Source organism: Chiloscyllium punctatum, chromosome 6 (assembly GCF_047496795.1).
Source record: "Chiloscyllium punctatum isolate Juve2018m chromosome 6, sChiPun1.3, whole genome shotgun sequence".
Classification (NCBI taxonomy): domain Eukaryota; kingdom Metazoa; phylum Chordata; class Chondrichthyes; order Orectolobiformes; family Hemiscylliidae; genus Chiloscyllium; species Chiloscyllium punctatum.
Window position 1 is genome coordinate 60465402 of NC_092744.1, and position 24279 is coordinate 60489680.

The 24279-nt window shown below is 39.0% G+C and overlaps 1 protein-coding gene across 2 annotated transcripts in view; it reads left to right on the forward strand.

The window, feature by feature from the left end:
• Positions 1-216: 216 nt before the first annotated feature.
• Positions 217-24279, forward strand: part of dock10 (dedicator of cytokinesis 10) — a 342639-nt gene continuing 318576 nt past the window's right edge. For both annotated transcript variants that reach the window (XM_072572749.1, XM_072572752.1), the window contains exon 1: positions 217-721. In XM_072572749.1, coding sequence (XP_072428850.1) covers positions 614-721 — 108 coding nt within the window. In that variant the 5' untranslated portion in view covers positions 217-613. The remainder of the gene's footprint in view (positions 722-24279) is intronic.

The following is a 24279-nucleotide window of genomic DNA, read 5'->3' on the forward strand; positions in this document are numbered from 1 at the left end:
GGCTGTGTGTGTGTGTGTGTTTTAAAGATTTCCAACATCTGCAATCTTTCAATCATTTTAACAGGTGATTTTGTCAAAGTTATAAAGGGTACGGTCGCCAGGTGGTGCTAATAATTCAGAAAATGAAAGTGGAAAGTTACAGGAAATTGAATGCCACTATTTCCAAACGTGTTCTCTCCCATTTCTCCCTTGCTAGGTTTGCAATTGTACCAAGCGGGATTTATGACCGGCTTCACCAATTTAGACTGGGAGTGTGGAGGAGCTAACTGTGAGGAAGCAACTTTTCCCATTGGTATCTTCAAATATTTCCACAGAGAGTCAGTGGCAAATGTAGCAGGCATGCGCTATGTGCATCGGAGAGTTATTTTCTTAGTAACAGTTGGGTGAAGTGGTGACAAATATGAAGAGGTTGACGCTGATTGAAAAGATAGCAAAGGACTTTGTTGTCACTTGTGGTCGAGTTCCGTTTCCTGGTTAACGGGCGCTGGTGAGGACGAGAGATCAGTCAGTCAGTGTGTGTGTGTGTGAGAGAGAGAGAGAGAGAGAGCGAGAGCCACACATTTCGTATCGTTCCAAGCTGTCAGAGCGGGACTATCCTGAACTGGAAACGACAATGGGAGAATCTAACCGCCGCTTCACCAAGGGGCTGTTTAAACCCGGGACAGCTGCAGAAATCCGACAGAGTGCCTCGTTGGCTGTCAAAAGGCCATCCCTGCTTGTGGTCAGTGATTTTTGTTTTGCTCTTAAAATACTGTTTGGTCAAGTTGTTGATTTGCGGAGATACATGAATGGGATAACGTGTAGATGATTCACAGCATCTTACAGTAACATTTCTGATGAAAGGGTTGCCTTTAAAAACGAAAGCGACCCCACTAAACAGGAGAGAGCGCAGAAGTTTCTTTTAAAGGCGGTTTAAAGGTACTTTGTGTATTCTGTTCCTCGTACCACTGCATTCGTGCGTTATTTCCCACGATTTTCAATATGCTCAGTATTTCTCACTGTTGCCACTGAAGTGATTTCCACGGGAAATTCCTCGGTTATGACTAAAATATTAATTTGCGACAGCAACTGAATTATGACACGACACGAAAAGGACTTTAGTTTTTGCTTTCTCAATAAGTTTCGCATCGTTTCTCGGAAGCCATTTGTCGATCTGATTCGGGACCCTGCGAAGTTTCACGGGTGAAGATCTTCAGTCATTCGCGAACAAGAGAGTTGCAATCAATTTCATTTAAAAAAAAATTCACCGGTTCAACTCTGTTACATCCTCCCACATAATGTCTTCGCTCCTGCTGGTTTGTTAGTCTGATTATGAACAATCTTTTTAAAAAAAAAGACTAATGGACGGATTTCCATTGAAACTTGGTACACAGATAGGAATGGCCCAAGGAAGAAGGGATTTTTTTTTGGTGGAGACCCTGGAACTTTTTTCAAGAGTTTGTAAAGAAAGCTGTTTGCCACTACCTGCAAACGGCAATTAAGCATGGGCAATAGATGCTGGCCTTGCTACTGCTGCCCATGTCCCCTGAAAGATTTTTAAAAAGACATTAGGATTAAGGCGAACTGACTTTTTCTTTTAAACATTCTGGGCTGGTTGAATTAGAACGGTGTCGATTGTTTCAGAATGTTGTGGATTGTCCGAACCAGTTGTCAAAATGTGAGCAGAGTTTTCAGAACAGGTTACTGAATGTGAATTGACTTGAAGTCTCCTTACTGAGTTAATAATGTCGATACAAAGGTCTTTTTTTGAGCTTTGGAGTACATTGGCAGGGAAAAGCTTGAAGGAAGAGTTGAATAATTGTAATGATGAGAACATACTGTGCCAAGGGTAGGTTAAATTCGAAAGGACTGTGGATGCTCTAAATTAGAAACAAAAATAAAAATTACTGGAAAAACTCAGCAGGTTTTTCTCCTCATCTGTGAGGAGAAATCAGAGTTAATGTTTCGGGTCTGGTAGGTGCCGTATTCGGTAACTAATGGGACCATATTAAAGATCATATGGGATTGGGGGTCATTTATTAGCTTGGATAGATGACTGGCTGGTGGACCGAAGACAGAGAGTTGGGATGATTTTTTTTCTGGGTGAAAAGATGTAACTGGTGGAGTGCCACAGAGTTTAGTCCTTGGACCCCAGCTATTTACAATCTACATTAATGACTTGGATACAGAGATACAAGGTTCATAGAATCATAGATTCCCTATTGTGTGGAAACAGGCCATTTGGCCCAACAAGTCCACACCGACCCTCCGAACACTAACCCATCCAGACCCATTCCCTTTCCTTATTACTCTACATTTACTCCTAACTAGTGCACCTAACCTACGCATCCCTGAACACTATGGGCAATTTAGCATCTTTTGGATTATGGGAGGAAACCGGAGCACCTGGAGGAAACCCATGCAGACACGAGGACAATGTGCAAACTCCATACAGACTGTTGCCAGGGGCTGGAATCGAACCCGGATCCCTGGTACTGGGAGGTTGCAGTGTTAACCACTGAGCCATTGATATAACCAAATTTTAAGACGACACAAAAATAGGTGGGATGATAAATTGCAATTAGGAAATAAGAACCTTACATATGGCTATAGATTGGCTAGGAGAGTGGGCCAAAATATGGTGAATGGAGTTTTACATGGTTAAGTGTGAAGTAATGCATTTTGGGTGAAAAAAATGGGAAGGCAATCTATTATCTAAAAAGGGATTTTGGGATGCTTTGGTGCAGAGGGATCTGGGTGTCCTCATTCATGAGTCACAGAAAGCTAGCATGCAGGTATAGCAGATAATAAAGAAAGTGAATGGAATGTTGGCTTTTATAGCTAAAGGAAAAGAATATAAAGGTAAAGAAGTATTGTTGCAACTGTACAAAGCATTGGTGAGACTGCACCTGGAGTATTGTGCACAGTCCTGATCCCTTTGTTTGAGGAAAGATGTAGTGGCAATGGGAGGCAGTTCAGAGGAGGTTCACTGGTTTGATCCCAAAGATGAGGAGTTTATCGCATGAAGAAAGATTGAACAGTTTGGGCCAATACTGTCTGAAATTTAAAAGAATTAGGGGAGATCAAATTGAGGTATTCATTATGATAAAAGGTGTGGATAAAATAGACGTGGAATGGATACTTCCTCTTGTGGGGCATTCTAGGATGAGAGGTCAATGTCTTAGATTAAGGGGTAGCAAATTTAAAACAGAGTTGAGGAGAAATTATTTCTTCCAGTGTTGTGAATCTGTGTAATTCAGTACCCCAAGTGCAGTGGATTCTGGCACAGTGAGTAAATTTAAGGAGGAGTTAGACAGATTTTTAATTGATAGTGGGTTGAAAGGTTATGGGGAGAAGGCAGGAAAATGGGGGTGAGGAGCATATCAGCCATGATTGAATGGCTGAGCAAACTTGACAGGCCGAATGGCTTCATTTTGCTCCTATATCTTATGAACTAATATCACTTTCGATGCAATAGGAATTTATTGGAAAGAGCTTTCTAACTATATATTGTAAACATATAGACTTCCTTTGAATAACTGCAGGCAAAATATAAATTTTATCATATTGGTTGAGTCAGTCCACTAAAATCATTGTGATTATCCTTCAAGCACTAATAATACTGTCTGCCTTTGGATCATCAAATAATAGAAGCATAGGAAATCAAAATGTTAAAATAGTCACGACTCACACCCCTCCCATTTAAAATCAGTGGTGATCATTTTTTCCTGTGTACAGACAATTGCTGGAGGACACTTCAAAATGGAGATTTGTGATTTGCTCATTGATATTGCTGTAATTGCTGCATGATTTTTGTTCTCCCAGCAGCCTCTAAGGCCACATTTGAAGTGAGTGATGTATCCTCTTATTGTTGTCTGTGACTACAATCTATTGTTATTCCGCTTGATGTCTGAGTAGAGAGCTGCATTGATGTTAAACCCAAGAGCCATAAAGGGGTTGAGGAGGAAATCATTGAAGGAGAAACATTGCTGCCACTAATTTTTCAAAAACAATGCGCAAAATGCATTTTTAGTACAAAATATTTACTTACTGTACAACATTGAAAAGTACCAGATTTCATCTTGCAGAGTTCAATGTAGTTCCAAATGAATGCATGGAAACTTTAGTAGCCACACAGTTTTCAAAATTGAATAGGATGACTTGTTAGCTGGATTTGTCTCATTTCTTGATGGAATTACATCGATATCCGGCATTAGATTTGATTGCTGAAGAAAACATCAGCCCACATAAATGAGGTATTTATGTGATGTATTTATTCCTGTCCCAATAACTTTAGTCATCTAAAGTCATCTTCAGGCACGATGTGGTCTGTGGTTGTAAAGGTCAGGGCACCTCTTGATGGTTATATTTCTGGACTAATCTAAGATACTGTGGCACCATTAGACATATTCATCAATAAACAGAAGTGATATGCATACAAGCTATTTTCTATCCTCCTTCATCAATAACTAGGTGCAGCATATGCAGGTTATATAATACTAGCAAATAACAGTGTTTCTCAAGTTCTACTGTGTAATTGATTGTAGCCATATGTTCGTTTTCAGATGGCTGTTATTGAAATGAATTGGTATGTGATAATGAAAATTAGTTGATTAAGAAAGCCATCACTTACCTCCCAGATAGTTGTCACAATGCCTTCACTTCCAAGTGGCCACAACAGCATTTGACCCACCAACAACTCTAAGGAAGGCTTTTGAGGAAACTCAGACAATCCTCTAGAACAATATCCTAGATCAGAAAAATGAACCAATACTTTTGTATATACTTCCACAGGAGAAGGTACAAATTACATGCCAAAGGAAGAGGGTAACCAAGGAACTGGCATTTATTAATATTAACAAAGAAAAGTTATTGGAGAAACTTAAGGGATTAAAGGCTGATAAACCTTCAAAAATTAAATAAAAACTGAGAGAACCACAGATGCTGTAAATCAGAAACAAAAACAGACTTTGCTGGAAAAACTCAGCAGGTCTGGCAGCATCTGGACAGAGAAATCAGAGTTAACATTTCAGGTCCAGTGACCCTTCCTCAGAACTGATGGTAGCTAGGAAAATGTTGGACCCGCCTCCAATTCTCATTTACCACTTACCCCCTCTCCCACCCCATCTTTCTGCATATAAACTGTCATTTTCCTAGCTACCATCAGTTCTGAGGAAGGCTCACTGGACCCGAAACATTAACTTTGATTTCACTTCACAGATGGTGTCACCCGTGCTGAGTTTTTCCAGCAACTTTTGTTTTTGAACCTCCAAGAACTGCTGGCCTATAGCTTAGGTGTTTAAAAGAGATAACTGCAAGAAGGAAACTGAAACTTGGAACTACAAGCCAGTTAACTTGACATTAGTCATGAGGAAGTTCTCCAATCTATTATCAAGAAAATATTGCCAATCACTTAGAGAATCATAATATGATTAAACACAGTCAGCATAGTTTTTCACGAAAGGGAAAGCATATGGGCAAATTAATGTTTTTGTGAATTCAGCTAGAAAGCTAGGTAAAGAGGACCAAGTACATGTACTACACATGGATTTCCAAAATGATTTTATAAAGTACACAAAAAAAGATTAACTTGCAAGATAAAGACTCATGGCGTTTGGGGTAATTTATTAGCATGCAGTTTGCCAAGGAGCATTCCACAGCTTGAAAATGCCCTATTTATACTTACTTTCTGCTTCCTGTCTATTAACCAATACCTGCATCCATTTCTCATGAAGAATACAAAATAGAAATTTTCGTGAAGCATATAAGACACTTAAAGTGCTTGGAATGGTATTCACTGCAAAATTGTTGGCAAATGGGCAGGAGTTGAGGAAGTGGAGTTGAAGCAGAAGATTAGCCATGATTGTGTTGAATGTTTCAGCAGGTTCAAGTGACAATATGGTCTTACTGGATTAGTGGTGCTGGAAGAGCACAGCAGTTCAGGCAGCATCCAACGAGCAGCGAAATCGACGTTTTGGGCAAAAGCCCTTCATCAGGAATAAATGATGATGGGCTTTTGCCCGAAATGTCGATTTCGCTGCTCGTTGGATGCTGCCTGAACTGCTGTGCTCTTCCAGCACCACTAATCCAGTATTTGGTTTTCAGCATCTGCAGTCATTGTTTTTACCTTGACAATATGGTCTTCCCCTACCCATATTTCTTATATTCTTATGGAGGGAGAGCAGAACAAATGAAATCAGTAAGCTCAGTATAGCTTTGACTCATGATTCTCTGGAGATATTCTCCAAGATGCTGTAGGGGAATTAGATTTTCTTATCAATCCTGAAACTGTTGACTATTATGGGGAGCATTCTCAGAATTGCACAGAGAAGAACTGACTGGCCTTGGAACCTTTATTCTACAATGGAAGCTCCATATAATGCTGGATTTGCCACACGCTCCATGTACTGCAGTATTGAAAAATATTATGTAATTCTGCGCACAATTAGTTGGTAAACTCCTACCTGTGAATTACTATTCACAACAATATTGTCTGTTTTATAGTTGGCACTTGAGAGAAGTAGATTGAATGATGGCATCTTTGTGAAGTGTCTAGGATTCCTGTGACCTGGTTTAGTACCTTTGATATACTTAGAGATCAAGAAGAGGAAGTAATATTGGTATTCATTTGAGAGTCCTTCTCTAATTGCTTCCAGAAAGTGTGTCTTGATAAAAGGCTTCGTTGTGTGCTTTGTTGTTTAAAAAGGTAAAGTCAAAAGTTTGCTTTCTAAATCTTGCGTTGTGTGCAGATAGAGTGACCACTGCCTCAGTGGTTGAATTCCTGCCTCTAGTCAGAAGGGTTGAATTTAATTCTTACTCCTGATGTGTGGAGACCTGGACGCCAGTGATAAATTCTGGATTGGCTGGTGTTCAGTGAGGTTATTTACATCCAAAGAGCTGCAGATGTTCCACTTCTCCCCATAAATTAGTACAGTTAGGGTGCTTTATTTTTGACTGTAGCCCAAATAGAAGAAGGTACTGCTGAAGATGAACGTTGTGAAGGAAACAATGGGAAACTGCATCATTTATTCTTCCAGGATAAGTGGCTGAAGAATCTCATGCAACTATTGCAATAAAACCTATTGTAGGGCCAAACACAACAAATGGATAGATTTGATTCATTGACAGATAATAAAAATAAAGTTGATACCAGAAAAAGAGTGCATGAAAGTGTTGTACTTCCTACTTAATCTAAGTGTATGCGCATAGAAGACATCCCATGTTCACTTTTGCTTTCTCTTTGCAAAGAATCTTCCTCTGCAAGTAGAAAGTGAGTGATTGCAATTTGCTTTTTGCCACTTATATCCAGGAGTCAGTTTAAGTCCTACTGTTTGTGATAATGTGATATACACATGTCTCAAGCAGTTATGTTAGCTAGGGTGGTTACTTTGACTTGAATATATATAACTTAAGGAACACTTGTAGAAAATTAGTGCTTGTACTTAACGTCATTTAGAGCAGCACTGGATTTTGATTAGATTACCTACAGTATGGAAACAGGCCCTTCGGCCCAACAAGTCCACACCGACCCTCCAAAGAGTAACCCACCCAGACCCATTTCCCATTGACTAATGTACCGAACACTATGGGCAATTAGCATGTCCAATTCACCTAACCTGCACATCTTTGGGCTGTGGGAGGAAACCGGAGCACCCAGAGGAAACCCACACAGACACGGGGAGAATGTGCAAACTCCACACAGACAGTCACCCAAGGCTGGAACCGAACCTGGGACTCTGGTGCTGTGGTTAGCACTGGAGATAGTGTGAAAGGAAGAAATTAAGAAAAAGAAATGTGCTTTGTAAATCTATGGCCTGCCATAGTATAGATTAAATAAAATAGGGATATGTTAATGTTTTGATAATGTTAGTTGACTTGTGATCCAGAGATATGCATCAGTGATCCTCAAAAACGTGGATTTGAATCCCATCATGACAGTAGGGGTATTTGAGTTTGGTTATTTTTAATGATCAACATATCTGGTTCACTAACACCATGTATGAAAGGAAATTTGTTATCTGATATGTGAGTTCAGAGCCACAATAATGTTGTTGACTCTTAACTGCCCTCGGGAAAGGCCTAGAGGCCACACATTTACATTCAATAAATGTTCGTCTTAACCAGCCCACTACTTCTGAATGAATTAAGAAAATGAAAACAAAGAAGTTTATGGGAAAATGTGGATATTACAGGAAGAGGAGAAAATCTGAAAGAAAAATTAGGGATTCCATGAATCTGAGATGCTGGTAAGAATTTTGCAGCTGAAAGATCTTACTGGCTCCATACCCAGTTCAGTTTTGACCTGGTTGTCTTCTGAAATGCTGTCTGTCTGAGACAGGATGTACAAGAGTTTTGTAGAGCATTCAAATAAGGAAGCCAATGATTTATGTGTTTTTCTACAGAGAACTGAGCTCATCCAATTAACATCAGCATGAAAAGCCAGCAAACTTAGTGCCTGGAGCTTGTTTTTATTTCTTTTTTGTTGTTCCATTGCAAGACCTGGGCTTGAAAATCAGTTCTTATGCATAAAAATTGAAAGCAAAACTTAATTTAATGCAATTAGATATCTTCCTGATGGTGATGACCTTACTGCCTTTTTAATACCTAGCATTTAACATTATATAGGCAAATTGCAAGGAGGTCAACGTTCTCTTCATTCCTTACTAATGACTCCCTTGTACTAGCCATTAGCAATTCAGGGAAAGTACAAATAAAACAAATGTTACCAAATTCCATATAAAGCATATTCTTGTCATTTTAACATTATGTTCCAATAAATCAAGGTTATGAAGACCAGCATTGTAGACATTCCAGTGTACAATTCTGAATGGCATCACCATAAGGAGCTTAGAGGTGGAAATGGTCATGTGATAATGGAGACTAGTACTGAATATGGGAAGAGATACAGAGCATATCTCTGTGGAAACATCTGAACATTAAAAGGTTGTCCCAAGATTTTCATTTAAGAAGCCTTCAGCTAAGTGAAAGAACCATCTATCTTGGGGAATAATCCTGCATATGTGGGAAATCACATGGTTAAAAAAAACTGTCTTACGTTTTCTTGATATATGTTTTTTGCTGCTCTGTTTGCTTTAATCTGCACCACAAGAAAACTATGTCCTGAATTAAGTTGAAATGAATCACAACTGCTTATTACCTTGGTATGTGCTATATATCTGTGATTTTTTTGGAACCTTAAGTTTACTATCTATCCCCTTCAAGATGAATGGAACAATGTTGTTAGTTGTGATATGTGTGAATAGTCTAAGGTGTTGCTTTTTTCAGCACTGCTGAAACTGCTGGCTGACCCCTGTTGGCAATTGTATCAATCAAAACAAATGGCGAGATATTTGTTTCTCCACAAAACCTCATCATGAATGCATGGTTGAATTCCAAGACTTAGTATTGGATTAGCTCAGCAGTGCTCTGTTTGTATAGGTTGAAGTTATAAGCTATTCTTGCTTTTATCTATTCTTTCAATATCTGTATGCTCATTTGGGCATAATTTAAAGGTGTAAAGTGGAAACAAGCTTTACTTCTTGAAATTATGAATGGCAATGCCTGACAATTTATAAGGTTGTAGAAGCAACAGTTTTCTATTCAAAGCAGATTTCTAAATGGGAGTTTGACACAAGCATTTCAAGACTTATTATATGGCTTATTCATTCTGTACATACTGGATACAAGATGAGTGAGCATGGAGGTGATATCGGTAATGGAATTCTGATCTTTATATCTAGAGAACTTGAATATAAGAGGATAGAAGTTATGCTACAGCTATAGAAATAGTTGATTAGGCCACATTTGGAATACTATGAACAGCACACTGGGTTGTGCCATAGCAAGGTTGAACTGATCGTAATAGGTTTACCAGAGTTATATCTGTACTTGTGGGAGGCTAGTTATTTCATTTGGCTGGACTGTTGGTTTGCGCAATGATGCCAACTGCATGGGTTGCCATGAACACCTCTCCCCTTACCTGAAGTGTGCTAATCCTCAGATTAGTCCACCACCGTCATTTATCTCCAATGATTTGATTTGATTTATTATTGTCACATATACCGAGATACAATGGAATGTATTGTATAGCGTGCTAATCAGACAAACTGTACCTTGCACAAGTGCATCATGGTAATAGAATAGAATGCAGAATATATTGTTACAACTACAGAGAAGGTTCAGAAAAAGATAAACTGTTATATGTGAGATGTCCATTCATAAGCCTGATAACAATGGGGAAGAAGCTGCTCTCAAATCTGTTGGTATGTGTTTTCAAACATTTGTATCTTCTGCCCTATGAAAGAGGGTGGAAGTGAGTATAACTAGTGTGGGAGGAGTCTTTGATAATGTCAGCTACTTTTCTGAGACAGAGTCAATGGAAGGCAGGTTTTCACGATGAACTGGGCCGAGTTCACAACCCTCTGTAATTTCTTGTGGTCTTGGGCAGAGCGGTTGCCATACCAAACTGTGATGCAAAGGAATGGGATGCTTTCTATGGTGCATCTATAAAAATTGGTATGAATCATTGTTGCCATAGCGCATTTTCTTTACCTTCTGAGGAAGTAGAGGCATTGGTGTGCTTTCATAACTGTCGTGTCAATGTGGATGGACCAGGACAAATTGTTGGTGATATTTACTCCTAGTAACTTGAAACTCTCAACCACCTCCATCTCAGCACCATTGATACAGATGGGGCATGTCCTCCATTCCACTTCCTGAAGTCAGTAAGTGAACAGTCCTATGGTTTGGTAATACTTTCAGTGACTTTACCTTTCACCTGTAATAGTTAAATTATAAGGAAAGATTACCCAAACTAGATTGTGTTTCTTGGAATTTGAACATTTATAGGATGAAATGATCAAAGTCTTCAAGGTGCTAAGGGCAATAGATGCGGTGATAGAGATAAACCATTTTCACTGGTTGTGCAGCCTACAACTAGGGGCTTTGGTTGAAAAATTAGAATGCAACTTTTCTGAGTGAGGCTAGGATACATTTCTTATGTGGAGGGTGATCAGAGTTTGGAACAATCTTGCATATTTGCCAATAGCTTCCAGATCAACTGTACATTTTAAATTTGTGATTGATTAATTTGTATAAACCAAAGGTATGTGGCAAAAATTATTCAATTATTCAATTTGGTTGCAGATTAGCTCTGACCTCATTGAGTGGAAGATTGAAGGTGTGAAATAGTTATTGTTATTCCTTTTCCAAAATGAAATTTTTCTAATGGTGTTTGAAGGGATTTTAAAAAAAAGAATTATTATCATTCTCGACACTGACAATTATTTTTCATCTAAAAGCTAATGTTATGGTCCCAACTAATGGTACTAAAAGTCAAGTCAGATCCCAGTATTAAACCAGGCTTGGTAAACTATATTTTTTTGTCTAGTTCACAACCATGGTGGTTAGGCATTGAGACTATTCATATGAGGCTGCAAATTTTCTTTATTTACAGAAATTTATTAAATAATAGACTAAAAAAGTCTAAAATTTATAAGACAGTTAGAATCTTAAAGCATGTGGCAAAACAGAGTCTAAAACTGTTTCCCAAAATTATCTATTACTGAGAATCAAGACCAGAGTAATTACACCCTTTCCTCAGTTCTTTCAGTTTCTATTTAATGGACTCCTTGTTTCTTTGCCATGGATTGTTGCAAGAATTTGCTGAGTACTCCCCTAAGTTTACTGACATGAACACCTCAGATATCTCAGAACCCAAACTTTCTAAGTTTAATAATCTGCAAATCCTGAACAAAACTCTCCTGGTTTGGAAGCTAAGCAAACTAAACACCTCTACTGAGGGATCTGGTTTCTTGAATTGTTTGAAATTCCTCCTAGGAAAGAAAAAAACATTAACTTGCTTCTGAATTCAACTTGGGTGTTTTCCAAATTAAGTTTAAAATAAAGTTCAATTGTATATTCCTTTGAACTGAAAACAAAGCAAATGGCCTTAAATCTTTAAAGGTCTGGACCACTGTTCGAGCAGAACTACTTGTCCTTGTTTTCATTCAAAACAATATCTTTGCAGAAGTAACTGACACCCATTTGGCCCTATTTTGAAGTTAAAAACTCCAAAATAGGAGAAGCTGAATAGGTTGGGACTTTTTTCACTGGAGTGTAGGAGGTTAAGAGGTAAACTTTGTAGAGGTTTATAAAATCATGAGAGGTAAAAATAAGGTGAAGGACAGGTAACATTTTCCTAGGGTGTGGTATTTCAAGATGGTATATTTATAAGATGCAAGGAGAAAGTTTTAAAAAAGACACGAGAGGCAAATTTATTTTACACAGAGAGTGGTGTGCATGTAGAATGAACTTCCAGAGAAGTGGTGGATGTGGGTACGGTTACAACGTTTAAAAGACATTTAGATAAGTACATGAATAAGAAATGTTTAGAGAGTTATGGGCTAAGCGCAGGCAGGTGGGCCTAGTTTTGTTTGGGATTATAGTTGGTATGGACTGGTTAAACAGAGGGGTGTGTTTCCGTGCTGTATGACTCTATGATTCTAAGTCTAAGTTTTCAAATTCTCAGATTCCTTTGATGAGATTAATAATTGTGTTCTCACAATCATTATACTATGCCTCTGAATTATTTATCCAGTAACATAACCTTCTTTATGTTTATAACTGTATATAACTTAGTGGTGTTATAACTTAGCAGTGGCATAAGGAATTATTGGACAGCTCAGTTTGACAGTTTACTTCAGACCTGCTATCTTGCACATTTATTTCCAAGTTCTGTAGGTTCCTTCTCCTGATTACCAAACAGCATCTTCGTTATGGACTGCTGGTGAGAACAGATTGGGCTTGACGATAATGTACCCTGTGGTTGAAAAATTTGTTGACTCATGCTATCAAATATCACACATCCTTATGACACTGCAAGGAAACAAATGCTCAAGAAATTATATTTTCACAAAGAATAAAATAAAGAAATTTGTGAGAAAATGATTCATTTCACAAAAAAGTGTGATTCTGCATTGTAAAAATGTACAAGATTCATGTTGGATATTGATTAAAAATTTAGGACATATATCCATCTTACACACGCTTAGGTCCTGCCTACCTGCTGCATCTCTAAACTGATACGAAGAGGCTTAAACCATATTTTCTGCCTTGTCACCTCTCTTAGACAACTTGCACTGTGCTTATAACATATACTTTTACAACTGTGTCGAAATAACAATGATGACAGTTGGATACAATAAATGATCATATCTGTAGTGCTTCATTTGTAAGCATGATTTTAAATGCCTGTGTGTTCATGAATTTTTCAGAATGAAACTTAAAGGTTCTCAACATAACAACAGGCAATTTTTTTTCATTATTCTCTCTGAAATTGTTAAAACTAACTTTTGGATCCTGTAGGATTAAATCAAATTGCGTGCTTTCAGGTAAAAGTTGCAAGTTACTACTTTGGATATCAGATTTTTGAAATAAAGATGGTGGATTTGATTACCAGCCTACTTGCACAACAAATGTTAAAAGATGGTATTTGGTTTATGGTTAAATTATAATTAGAACATCAAATTTCTCAACAAATTGTAGGTTCTTTCTTAAGCTAATGTAAGATGATAGCCCCTCAACTTGTTCCCTTGTGTGAACATCACATATCAGAAACCTGTTGGACTATAACCTGGTGTTGTGTGATTTTTAACTTTGTCCACCCCAGTCCAGCACCGGCATCTCCACATCAGAAATCTACTGACAGTTTGTATCTGCAGTAGCACTGTGGCTTATGAATAAGGTTGACTAAGAACTCTACATGTGTGCTTGAAATTGCATTAACCAACATTTCCTGCATTGCTTAATCAGATTCTCATTTGTACATTGTGAAATGAAGATATTCTAGACAGATTTGTTAAAATCTTGGTTCTGCAGTGACTGATACCTGCCCTCATTCTCCTAAATCCATTTCTTAATATTGCACATCATTTACTCTTTAAAAGTTCAGTGAATTCAAGTAAATGGTGTTTTTGGCATTTTCTTTGCTTGAGGTTAGTAGACCCATAAATTTTATTGAAAGTTCCCTGATGTATGACACTGAAACATTTCGAATTAACTTAGTGTCAATTTGTTCTTTCTGACATTCAAACAATCCCAACAAAACCAGATAAACCTGAAATCAGGAGCACCTGATAAATGAAGGACCATTTCTTCTTTGGGTTGGCTTTGTAATCTGAGCCATAGGCCTGGATAATGCCTACCACTACTAGTGGGCAGGGACGGCATGGATATCCTGTGGGTGGTTATCCTGCCAGTTATGCAACAATTGTTGGTCTTTCTGAAATTGAATGTCGGAATGGGACAGGTATCGGGAAGCCCACCTCCAGAAGTGGCCAATTTAATCACAAGCACCTTAGCATGTCCTGCTAGCAATTTGCTCTTGTTGAGGGGAGTTATATTAAGTGTGCAGGCAGAGGTGGTGGTGGTGGTGGTGGTGGGGGGGGGGGGGCACGTGGGTGGGGAGCCTCTTTTATTGGGCCCCTGAAAACCTGAGGGCCCCTTTTCCAAGATCAATCGCACTTTTAATCTTCCCCTTGATCGCCTGAACCTGGCCTCCAACCTCCACTCCCCCAGCCCCTCACTAAAATCTGAATATATCTGGGTTCCTCAGTGGGAATGCCTATTGTGGTGTGCCATACTACCAAGTGTGCAGGATAGAAGAATTGCTCATCAACTGAGAGATGGACAGATGTTTTACCTTAAAGGAGTTAGTGCCACTCCCACCCTTAAGAGATGTTGGGACCGTGGCTTCTCCCCTCCCTCAGTGTTTTAGCCAGGGTGGGATGCAACAGCTGTGATACCCTGTAAAATCCAGATGATAGTAAGCTAAACTGAAATGTTTCCATCCTCTCAATGTTATATGCTAAAATTCAAGCTTTGTTTTATTGCCTAAAGCAATCAACTTGGTGTTCTCCTGACTTCAAAATATTTAGAGTACTGCTAAATTCTTAAATGCACATGTCGTTGAGTCACATGCTTTAGCTACCATGAAAAGCTACATGAATATTTCTCAAGTGAACATCAGAACAGGGTAGGCATAGTTCCATTATTAAATTGGATCTTTGCTGCTCTGTATCTTCAAACCCCCTACCCAAAATAATTCTATAGTTCAATCACAATAAACAGTCTATCTCAGTGTTGACATTTTCAGTAAGCCTATATTTTCAACAATTTGTTGGTGGAGAAAGAGCTCCAGATTTCCATGAACCACTGTGTGAAGAAGACCTTTCATTCATCACCCTTGATGGACCGAGCTCTCTTTTTAAGTATCTGAAATCTATTGTCAAAACACTGTACTACACCCTTTTGGGTTTGGACTAGTTGGCAATGAGACTGTCAAAATGTTCCTGGAAGCTGGCACCCCCATCTTCCTCCTATTATGGCATTTTTCCAATGAAGAGGAATGTGGCAGATAGGACTACCATGGAGTCCAATCAGTTCACTTTAGTAGCCAAGTAAATGTCTCTTCCCATCCCTGTTAGCATCTTATTATTGCTTGGACAGGGTAAGCCTGGGGTCATCCATGGGGAAACCTCTGGGTAAATCCATGCGGCCTTTTGGCAGCCTTCATGTTGGGGAGTGCTTTGGATTTAGGCACTCCCTTTTTTTATTTCAAAAATATACTTTAGTCATAAAAAAATCTTTACATACATACATAGTCATGAGAGAACTTTGATTCTGTACAGTCTTTACATAGGGAGAACAAACATACCCAAGGCATTTCTTTCTTCTACCATATTTACATGTATTTGAGGCACTGGGAGGGCCCAATAACCAAAGACCCTCATTTAATTTTGAAAGACCTTAGATAGTGGTCTTTCCCCACTGCGCCTTGGCAGCAGTTTAGTGTGTACATCAGCATGTAGTCCTGGATCTTGGAATGTACCAGTCTGCAGCACTTGTCATGGTCAACTCCTTGCTTCAGAATGCCAACAAGTTTTGAGCAGACCAAAGTGTGACTTTCACCGAGTCTGGTCCTCCAGGAGCAGTTGATGTTCCTCTCGGTGTGTGTCCTGGGGAACAGACTGTACAGCACAGAGTCCTGTGTCACAGAGCTGCTCGGGATGAACCTCGACAAAGACCACTGCATCTTTCTCCAGATTTTGTTTACGAAAGCACACTCCAGAAGGAGATGTGTGACAGTCTCTACCCACCCTCTGCAGCTGCTTCAGGGCAGCGTGCGGTAGCACACAGACTCGGATGTCCATGAAGGATCTCACAGGCAGTGCTCTTCTTCCCACCAACCAAATGGTGTCTTGGTGCTTGTTGGAATGTTCTGATGATGAGGCATTATGCCAAATGATTTTGACAGTCTACGAGGGAACCACACAACAGAATCCATCCTCTCCTTTACCCACAGGGTCTCGAGGGTGCTGTGTGCTGACCACTTCCTGATGGACTTGTGCTCAAAGGTGTTTTTCTTCACAAATCTCTCCACAAAGGACGGATGATATGGAATGGCCCAACTACTTGGAGCACTCCGCAGCAATGAGGCCAGTCCTATCCTTCACAATGCCAGGGATAGGTACACCACAATACACAGTAACACTTGGTGTTTGCATACTAAGAGTCTTCGCACAGCTTGATGCAATAATGCACAAAGGTGGCCATCAGGATGAGGTGGTGTTGTGTACATTCTTCCCCCTTTTAAGCTGAGTTTTGTACATTGTGTTCCTGTGGACACGGTCCCACTTAGACCTCCAGATGAAGTGGACGATGGCTCAGGTGACTGCAATGGCACAGGTTCTGGGAATGTGCGAGACCTGCACCATGTACTACAACAACAGAGAGAGCACCTGATAGGAGGGAGCGGAAGGATCAGTTTCTGCCTCACCTTGGCAATACGCTTGTCCCAAGTTGTTGCACACACCCTGGCCCCTCTGACCCACCTTCCCAGCACCTTCAGGTAATCTGTCTCAGGTGCACTGAGCACTCATTGTGACCTTGCCCCATCACTGTTGGCCTGCCTGGCACTGATATCTCCACACCTAACTTATCTGACTAAGGGCACATGGTCCACTTGCTTTCAGTGATTACATACCTGGGTTTCCAAGTGTTTCTGCTCATCCACAGTTCCCAAGTGTTGCAATTTTGAAAATATTTGGATCACTCCTTGATGGGGTCAAAGTAGCCAAGCTCACACTTACCCATTTTCCCATAGTTGAACTCCATCTGCCAGAGTTTTGTCCACTTGCCTAATTTAGCAATGTCCATTTTTTACATACTACTGCCGTTGACACGATTTACTATGTTACCTAACTTTGTGTCCTCACCAAATTTACAGATGTGTTTTTTTCTTTTTCTAACTAATTTATAAATATCTGATTACAATTGTGTGACTTCCTCTCAGCTGAATGAACAGCTCAGATTGAACAGAACATTTTTCACAGTCTATAATTATCAAACGTTCATTATAGAGGTCAAATAAAATTTGAATATAAAGTGTTTTAATATTTTATGAGAGGTTGTGGCAGCCAAATAAGCACTTTTGAAAAATTGCCATTGTTAGAACAAATTGAGAAAGCCAGTAGATTCCCGAGCATGTTGATTGAAATCATCGATTGATGTTTGGTGTCTTGCTCATTTACTTGAGGGGCAATAGAACTATCCATAGTTATTCTTCAGAGGAAGACCTACCATACCCCCCTTCCAATTGGGCAGCTTAGAAGCCACTGGCAGATCTCTCCCTGAAATCAGCTCCCTGGGGTGAAAATCATGCTTAGTGGGGGTTGCCGGATGGATAATCATGATTGCAAGGATTAAAGTATTAAATAAATGCTTTACAGGGAGCAGTGGTTTCTGGGGCTGGGATTCATGGAACAGTGAGGCAGGGCTTCAGAAACAAGGGAAATGTGATGACCAAGCCATCAGTTGTGCACAACTTACTGCCAGTTGAGGGATCTACCTCTCTCCCAGCTCACACATTGTCCAGAAGTTTGTCTGACAAATAACTGAACATTTTTTTCCCCATCACCAAATCACATGTAGTTTTTTCTTTCATCTATTAATCGCCACCAGTAAATCACCCATGCTTTCCAGTTGATTAATTTATGTGCAGTCCCCACTGGTTTACGAGTCCCATATTATATATACCACCTGAAGCTAGGAGAATTCCAGCCCAGGCCGGAATAGGTCTTTAATTCATTTTTAATTGACTGTGTAATTAACTGTGTATTGTTGGCAGGGAAGGCAGGTTGTACATGAGCCTTCTGTTTCACTTTACTTCTGGTGGAGGGTTGAAGATGGTGGGATTCCAAAACACCACCACTGCCCTGATTTAAGTTGCTTTTCTGCATCCAGGCTCACCATTTCTGGGACCAGAAGATTCTACCTGTCTTGTTCGATAGGAGAATTGCTGATCTGTATCCTCAACTGTCTTCTTAGCTCCATTTCCCGAATGCTGTTAGAATTATAGAATTCCTACAGTGTGGAAGAAGGCTGTTCTGCCCATCACTCCAAAGAGCATCCCACCCAAACCTATGCCATCCCTACAATCCTACATTTCTCATTGCTCATCCTCCCACATCTTTGGATTGTGGGAGGAAACTGGAGTACCTGGAGGTAAACCCATGCAGACAGAGGGAGAACGTGCAAACTCCAAACAGACAGTCGCCCAAGGCTGGAATCAAACCTGGTTGAGTCACTGTGCTGTCAGATCCCAGAATTAAACCAAACTTTATGGATTTTTGTTTTGTCTAATTAGTTGCACTGGTGATTAGGCACTGAGACTATTCATGTTAGACTGCAGATTTTCTTAAAATACAGAAACTTATTACACAATAGACTAAAATAAAAGTCTAGAAGACAGAATTTTAAAGCACATAGCAGAATAGATTGCAATTGTGGAAATAAAAAAAAACTTCTCCTATCTATACTGGTAATTCTTTTCAATATCCTAACAAAGCTAAATCAATTACTATTTAATGCTTCATTTTTCTAACACACAAGTAATACTGAATCTTTTGGTGCTTTGTTTGATCTGTCAGATCATATCTGTTCTACCATCTCAAATCTAATTTCTTGTTCTCACCCCATAACCCTTGGTTCTCTTAGTATAGATCTTATTGATTTTTTTGGCTCAAATATGCTTAATGACTGAGCAACATAGCATCTGAGGTCGAGAATTCCAAAGATTCACAACATTTAGGTTCACTGAAGAAAGTTCTCAACATCTCAGTCCTAAATTGCATACTCTTTCATCTGAGAATGTGAGCATTAAGACTTGTATTAAATATCCTTTCAGCTTCTTCTTATTAAGCCCTTTAAGCACTGTACATATTTCAATGAGATCACATTTAATTTTTCTAAACTCTAGGCTAAATACTTTAGTTAAATCAGTCTCCTGATAGGACAACCCTCATATAACTGGAATCAGACCAGTGACTGTTTATTTTATGCCCTCTGAGATGGATATATCTGCTTCATGTAAGGAGACAAAACTGTACTTTGTGCCCTTGCTAATGTTTACTAAAGCCCTATATAATTGGTGTAATACTTTTTTATGCCACAATTGTCTTCTCCAAATCTAGTGTTAACTCACGTTTTGTCCACAGATGCTGATAGATCTGTTTACAGGATTCCTTGTGTTTGTTTCAGATTTCCAGCATCTGTGGTATTTTGCCCTCACTCTTTGTAATGCAGACTAGCATAGCTTTTGCCTTCCTAGTTGCTTGTTGCACCTTCATGTTAACTTGTTGATATTCACATACAAAGAACACTTAGGTCCTTCAAAATATAAGCATTTTCTAGTCTCTCACTGTTTAAATATATTTTGTTTGAATATATATCCTTCAGAATTAAAAAAACTACATGTTTCTCCAACATAATATAGGCTGGACGTCCAAACTCCCATAGGATTTAAGACCTTGCTGGATTTTGGGCAATAAAATCAAGCGGCTTATCCTATGCCAAATGTGATGTATGAGAAAATAGTATGGGTACAATGACAGCACTAATTGAATGAGCTGAGGTTGGATGGGTCAGAGTGGGTAAGTGTGAGGTCATTCAGGTCAACTAGGAGCTCAGAAACTAGACCAGTGCACCATTTCAAAAATATCCAGTCTTTGGTTGGCACTGCTTTGTGCATCAACTGAGCATTCTGTCTGACATGCTCTTGTCCATTTACTTATGCTGTCTTTATTGCTTTGCAGCCTCTATGTTCTGCACAGAACATATTTCCCCACCTGCCTTTTTATCCCCAGCAAGCTTCCATAATTTACACTTGATTTCCTTATCTGAGTCACTGATGTACATTATTACATGATCTAAAAGTGACCCATTAATCCTTATTCTCTAATTTTTGTCAGTGTACCAATTCTCAACTCGTGCTAATAACTACCCAGAATCCAATGTGACTTAATTTTATTTAGTAGCCTCTGTGACACCTTATTGAATGCTTCTTGAAAATCCAAAACAGTTAATCAATTGGAGCTCCATTGGCCATCCTGTAATCTTGATGAACTGAACACAATTGCCTTTTAACAAATCCATGATGACTAGGCCGAATCATATTATGGTTTTCTAATAACAAACTCAAATAACACCAAAGAATCCTGGGAACACTTCTCAAGTCTGTCAGCATCTGTGGAGAGAAAAAGAAAAGAGTTAACATTTTAGCTCAATAATCTTTCATCAGAATCTAGTTTACCTTGTAATATTTTCAGTTATGAGATTTGTGCACTCTTTGTTTAAGGGAGACATGCCATATTTAGAGTTAGAGAGTCATAGAGATGTACAGCACAGAAACAGACCCTTTGGTCCAACTCATCCATGCTGACCCGATATCCCAAACTAATCTAGTCCCATGTGCCAGCACTTAGCTCATATCCCTCTAAACCCTTCCTATTCATATACCCATCCAGATGCCTCTTAAATGCTGTAATTGTATCAGCCTCCACTACTTCCTCTGGCAGTTCATTCCATTTATGCATCATCCTCTGTGTGAAAAAGTTGTCCCTTAGGTCCCTTTTATATTTTCCTCTCTCACCCTAAACCCCATGCTGTCTAGTTCTGGACTCCCTTACTCCAGGGAAAAGATGTTGTCTCTTTACCCTATCCATGCCCCTATAATTTTATAAACCTCTAAGATCGCGCCTCAGCCTCTGACACTCCAGGGAAAGCAGCCCCAGCCTAATCAGCCTCTTCCTATATCTAAAATCCTCCAATTCTGGCACATCCTTGTAAATCCTTTCTGAACTCATTTAAATTTCACCACATCCTTCCTATCGGAAGGAGACCAGAATTGCATGCAATATTCCAAAAGCAGCCTAATCAATGTCCTGTATAGCCGCAACATGACATCCCAACTCTGATACTCAACACTCTGACCAATAAAAGAAAGCATACCAAGTACCTTCTTCACTATGCTATCTATCTGTGACTCTATTTTTGAGGAGCTATGAACCTGCACTCCAAGGTACCTTTGTTCAGCAACACTCTGTAGGATCTTACCATTAGGTGCTGCTCTGACTTGCTTTTCTACAATGCAGCACCTCACATTTATCTAAATTAAACTCCATCTGCCACTCTTCAGTCCATATTTGATTGCCTATTCAAAAATACCTTTTTAGCACATTTGGTTGCTCAATGATTAAATATAAAATTTCTCTTTTGCAAAAGTAAGTTACTAATCCCAGTTTTTAATGCGTGACCTATTATGCTTCTTAACTAAAATATCCAGCTTTCAAATTATAAATTCATTTGCTGAAAGTCTGTGTGGTATCCCAAGACTCTATTCACAACTGCAGACTTTCCCTTTTTCATGGTACTCCATCCAATATTCATTGTGAATTGCTTTGTTATTATATGTGTTAAATGTTCAAGAATGGTCAATTGATTTCCTTTTCTCAAAAGAGAGAGTCATTGTTTAAGCTAGAATTGCAAATAACAATGTTATGCATTGAAAAGATGAGCTGTGCATTGAACTATTGATTGATACATCAGCCAAGCCTGAATTTAAAATCAAGATTTTAGAAGTTTGCTTTGAAACGATAAGATGGAATAATTTCTGAAACACCACTGTTTGTAATATACAGTGAATAATTACTTTATCAAAAAATGACAGTTAGGATAATGAGAAGTTCAATTTCAGCAAAATAAAACAGTAGCTGAGTTACATTATTTTAATTTATTCAATATAAATTCAATAATTGATGAGAATGTAATTAGTGATGGTTTTGAAGTTCAAGGTGTAGATCTATCGTCTGCTCATAGCAAATTATATTTCTGCTCAATGCTAGACAGTTTCTGTTGTTGACCTGAATATTAGACAAGTTTCTTTGTCTTGTTGCAGAGTAGCACTGAGGTCATGTATTTTGGCTTGGGGCAAGAACGTAGAAATCTTAAGAGACAAACTGGAAGGTCCACATTTTGTCTGGTAACTTTTAGAAAGCATTTGACATACACTGAAATTCTTTTAGAACCCCTGAATAGATTGTTCATTTGTGTCTGTGCTGCTCTGAGAATTGCTCCTATTCAACAATGGCCACAGGGCAATGAGCGAAAAAGGGAAAAGAAGCAATCTTTTATTGAAAAGCCTTGTTAAATACCAAAAGTAAGCAACTACTGTAGAATTGCTTTGGTGAAGGAAGCAAAGTATAAATTAAAGATGCGTTTTGAAGGGAAAATCTATCTTGGTGTTAGTAAGTAAAATGAAGAGGAAGGTTTTGAAGCACCTTATTCAGAAGGCAGAATGCTGCATGAACTCAAAATATTCAATTTTCTAATCATAATCTAATCAAGACACGCCCTGTCAGAAATTTAAGCCGTAGAGATTCGAGATAGTGCTTGTCTAAATATGTAATTTAAGTAGACTAAAAACCAGAAAGCAGAGATAAGTCTGCAGAACAGCACTATATAAACCACATGAGGAAATAATTGTTTACTCAGATAATTGGCACAATTCTTCAGGATTAGTTGTGGTCATCTAAAGTTCTGGTAAATATGGACCTCATTCAAACTTCTGAATATACTGTCTTATATGCTAGCATAAGTCAAATTATATAAAAACTTAAAATTAGATATGGTAACAAAGCAATTCAGATATGTATTAAGGAAGCTTACAATCACATCTGAAAATGTCTTAGAGGTACTATGTTAAGTGGAGTGTTCTCTGACATACAAGATTTTTGTCAGGTTCCACATGTGGTTGCTTCATTTGAAACTATTGAAGGCATTATACCGTTGTTCCTTGTGGCTTTTTATGATTTTAACTTCTTTTCTTTGTTGATATTGGCTAACAGTAATCAATTCCTTCCCTCAGGGTATTGTGGGTCTACTGACAGCTCATGGACTGAAGCGGTTCAATAAGGCAGCTCACCATCACCTTCTCAAGGACAACTAGGCTTGGGCAATAAATTTTGGCCAGCCAATGATCAAATAAAAAAGAAATCAAATTTAAACCACTAAATGTTTTCATCACTGTAGTGGCCAAGCACCTGTTTTATCTGACAGTTTTGCTATCAAAGGAAAATAAAACATAAAAAAGATTGGAAGTTTGCTGATGGCCTTGCATCTGTGGAGAGAAGGAGGAAATTTAATACTTCAGGATGTTATACTTTCCAAAAAGGTTTGCTTAGGCTTTGGAAAACCAAACTAGCCTTCTGGGACTAAGTAAATAGTTTTAAAACTTCACGTCCGGGCCTCTGTCTCTGATGCAACTGGTTCTACTGAGCAAAGTGTGATAGGAGATACTTCACCCACTAAATCTCACTATGACAGTTGCTGCAGATGTATTCTGAACAGTTAACCGTGGCTGGCATGGTGCAAGTATTCTATGGTGGAGTGCAGTTTTGATGATCAGTTGAGTACTAATTTAAAGTCAAGTCTGGTGATTTCTGTAGTTGTTGGTAAACCTTTTAGGCTGTTTGTCAATGTTGGAAGGAAGTTGTGCTTATATACCATTCTTTTAAATACAGGCCCATTGAGGTGAATTTCTTAGATCTGTAAATTAAGGAAAATATCAGCCAGCTCTTTGGCAAGCAGATCCTTATACTTCCACAACTAGATGATCTTCCTCACTTATTTTATATGATCCACTCAATGTGGGAGCTTGATGGCTCAGTGGTCAGCATTGCTGCCTCACAGCACTAAGGACCAGGCTTTGAATAAAGCCCTGGATGACTGTCTGCATGGAGTTTGCACATTCACCCTGTGTCTACCTAGGTTTCTGTTGGTTGCTCCAGTTTCCTCCCACAGTCCAGAGATATGCAGGTTAGGTAGATTGGCCATGTTAAGTGATACTGTAGAGTCCAGGGATGTGCAGTTTAGATGGGTTAACCATGGTAGGGATAGAGAAGG